Genomic DNA, 2961 nt, shown 5'->3' on the forward strand with positions numbered 1-2961 from the left:
ATTATATACAGTAACTTCAGATACCTGTCCTGATCACAGGTGTTTCGTGTCAAATACCTTTTATATTATATACAGTAACTTCAGATACCTGTCCTGATCCCAGGTGTTTCATGTCAGATTACATTCATACTGTTATAACTTCAGATACCTGTTCTGATCACAGGTGTTTCATGTCAAATACCTTTTATATTATATACAGTAACTTCAGATACCTGTCCTGATCACAGGTGTTTCGTGTCAAATACCTTTTATATTATATACAGTAACTTCAGATACCTGTCCTGATCGCAGGTGTTTCATGTCAGATTACATTCATACTGTTATAACGTCAGATAACTGTCCTGATCCCAGGTGTTTCATGTCAGATACCTTTGTCATAATATACAGTAACTTCAGATACCTGTCCTGATCACAGGTGTTTCGTGTCAAATACCTTTTATATTATATACAGTATACCTTCAGATACCTGTCCTGATCGCAGGTGTTTTATGTCAGATTACATTCATACTGTTATAAATTCAAATACCTGTCCTGATTGCAGACTTCGTGTCAGATTACATTCACAACTGACGTTACTGCATGTTTTACATTTTTATGGTTGTTTATTTGTTTTCAAAAGTCGTTTAAATGTAAGATTATAAAACATAAAAATAACCTGTATGACTGTTTTGTCCTTCATTATCAATCGCAGACGCTTTTTATATTCATTATCCATCGGAGCTGATCGGAAATGCCCGGCAAAAAAAAAAAAAACAGCATTCTGTGCATGGTCGGTGACCTCTTGATTTTTTTTTTTGGAAAGGGGGCGTTTTCCCAACACCTCTAGAAACGCCCATTTTACGTCATGGTAATGAAACTCCTGGAATTTAGTGAATGCCCTATAATGACAGCGGAGCCTTCAGCCGCTCCAGCAACGGATGCAGGCCAGAAAAACTATCGGCATGGATTTTTGCCGATAGCCAATAGTTCCAGCAAAAATAACAAAAATAACTATATTATGATTAATATTGTAAATATTATTAAGAAAAGAATTGGAGGAAAAGATCCTTTGTATTTCGTGATGCATCGAGAATAGTTTTATAAATTCGAATCGTTACCCTCTGAATCGTAATCGAAACTAATTGTGAGGCAAGTAAAGACTGACACCTTTAGTCGCAATAACGGCTTCTGTGATTGGTCACAACGCCCCATTGTGGTTGTGGTATCATGGAAAAAGAAAGCTGAACATATATTTTTCCTATAGATATGGGTTTTGACTTGGTGTGTCGAATTTGGTGGTATTACCAGAGATTTTATGGTTGCTAGTTGAGGTATGGTTGCTAGTTGATTTAGTTTTGGAACCTTCAGAAAACCTTAACTAGATTTTTCTCAAAATTGACTTTGCTGACTCGATTGAAATAGAGAATGTGAAAACAACAATAACTCATTTTTGAAAATGTACTCATTGTGACTCATTTCGCCAGCATGGGTCATATATCATTACTATGAACAATTACTTGTATTGTGATATTGTGTCAAGGCTACTTCTTGTTTATGTGTGTGCCTGTGTGTGTTACCTGTTGCATGGCTTTTTCGAAACTTAACAGCAGCAAGACTGATCATGTTCATGCCGTAGAGGTTGTAATCGATAAAGAGCTGCAGCAGGAAGGGAATATGAGCTTCATGGGGCTGAAAACTCTTATTCATTACAGCTCCACCCTGCAGGAGTTCACTCACCCTACAAAGAGAAAACACACAATCATCAACACCCGTCACATCCTGATATACCACTCCTTTTGGATAACATGACTTAATTTGGCACCAAATCACCAAAGGTTAGTTCCCTTTCATGGGAACTTCGAACTGCGTCCTCTAGGGGTCGCTATGGGGAACGCCTCGTCGTGACCCGTGTCTGAAGCATACATTGAAAAAACACCAACTCGTTGGCCGGCGACAGCCATGACGTCACTACCGGTGCGACTATAGTATAAATAGGCGCCGGGAGCACACATCATTCTCTTCTTCGTCTTCATTGACTGTTTTGTTTGAAGCGTGCATTTCTGTGGTAAGAGCGATCTCTATTCATCTCATTATGGCGAGCACTACTAGTAAAGCGTTTAAGGATGTGTGCATCCGTGTTGACGTTGTTTAACATCTGATGACACACACGATCTATGCGTTATTTGTTTGGGCGAAGAGCACGCACACGGTGCCTCCGAGGGGGCAATCGGTGTGCACTGCTAGCGTTTTTTCCAAGGGAAAAAGCTCCGCTCTCGTTTGTCTCTTTTTTCGAGGAAAGAGGGGCAGCCGTCTGCTCCCCGCGATTCAGGCCCCGCCGCTGCTGAGGCACGGAAGGGAAGAAAACACAAAGTGATGAAAGAAACTTTGCTTAGCACACCGTTATCTTTGTGTCTCTGGAACATCTGTGCCGGCGCGCATTCTTACTGTTATCAGACTGAGGAGCCAACTTTCATGTGGATATTATTGTTTTTCTCAACATTAACATGATGTGAGACAATATAAACACAATAAACACAGGTCAACTCGAGTGAATACGTTCTGTACTGTAATTGGCACTGTCTGCTTTATTTTTTTCCGTTTGCTCTGCTTGAGCTTGAATGCTTTTGTTCTTTTTATATATATATATATATATATTTGTTCGTTTTTCGTTTACACACGTTTTTAAACTAAAAGAAAACCTTGAGATATAACGTAAAGTTGTTGTAGAACATTGTGTATAACGCCTAATCATAAGCTTCAGAAATGGTGACAAAAACTTGATAAAAAAATAACCGTCTTTTTCATTAAACGTCATTTAAATAAACAAATATTCGAATATTCATTTTTTATGGGCCCAAATATTCAAATACACTATTTTTGAAAAATGCCAATTCTTAGTATGTATGTGTGACAAGAGGGGCGGGGCCGAGAGCCGTGGGAACGGAGCGAGGCCGGTGGAGTAAATGCTAATGCACGACACCT

At 39.2% G+C, this 2961-nt stretch overlaps 1 protein-coding gene across 2 annotated transcripts in view; it reads right to left on the reverse strand.

Annotated features, from left to right (window-relative positions):
• Window positions 1-1708, reverse strand: part of LOC107676701 (DNA polymerase zeta catalytic subunit-like) — a 51388-nt gene extending 49680 nt beyond the window's left edge. For both annotated transcript variants that reach the window (XM_016471342.1, XM_016471343.1), the window contains exon 1: window positions 1557-1708. In XM_016471342.1, the coding sequence (XP_016326828.1) occupies window positions 1557-1686 (130 nt within the window). In that variant the 5' untranslated portion in view covers window positions 1687-1708. The remainder of the gene's footprint in view (window positions 1-1556) is intronic.
• Window positions 1709-2961: the final 1253 nt, after the last annotated feature.

Source organism: Sinocyclocheilus anshuiensis, unplaced genomic scaffold, assembly GCF_001515605.1.
Source record: "Sinocyclocheilus anshuiensis isolate Anshui unplaced genomic scaffold, SAMN03320099.WGS_v1.1 scaffold468, whole genome shotgun sequence".
NCBI lineage: Eukaryota > Metazoa > Chordata > Actinopteri > Cypriniformes > Cyprinidae > Sinocyclocheilus > Sinocyclocheilus anshuiensis.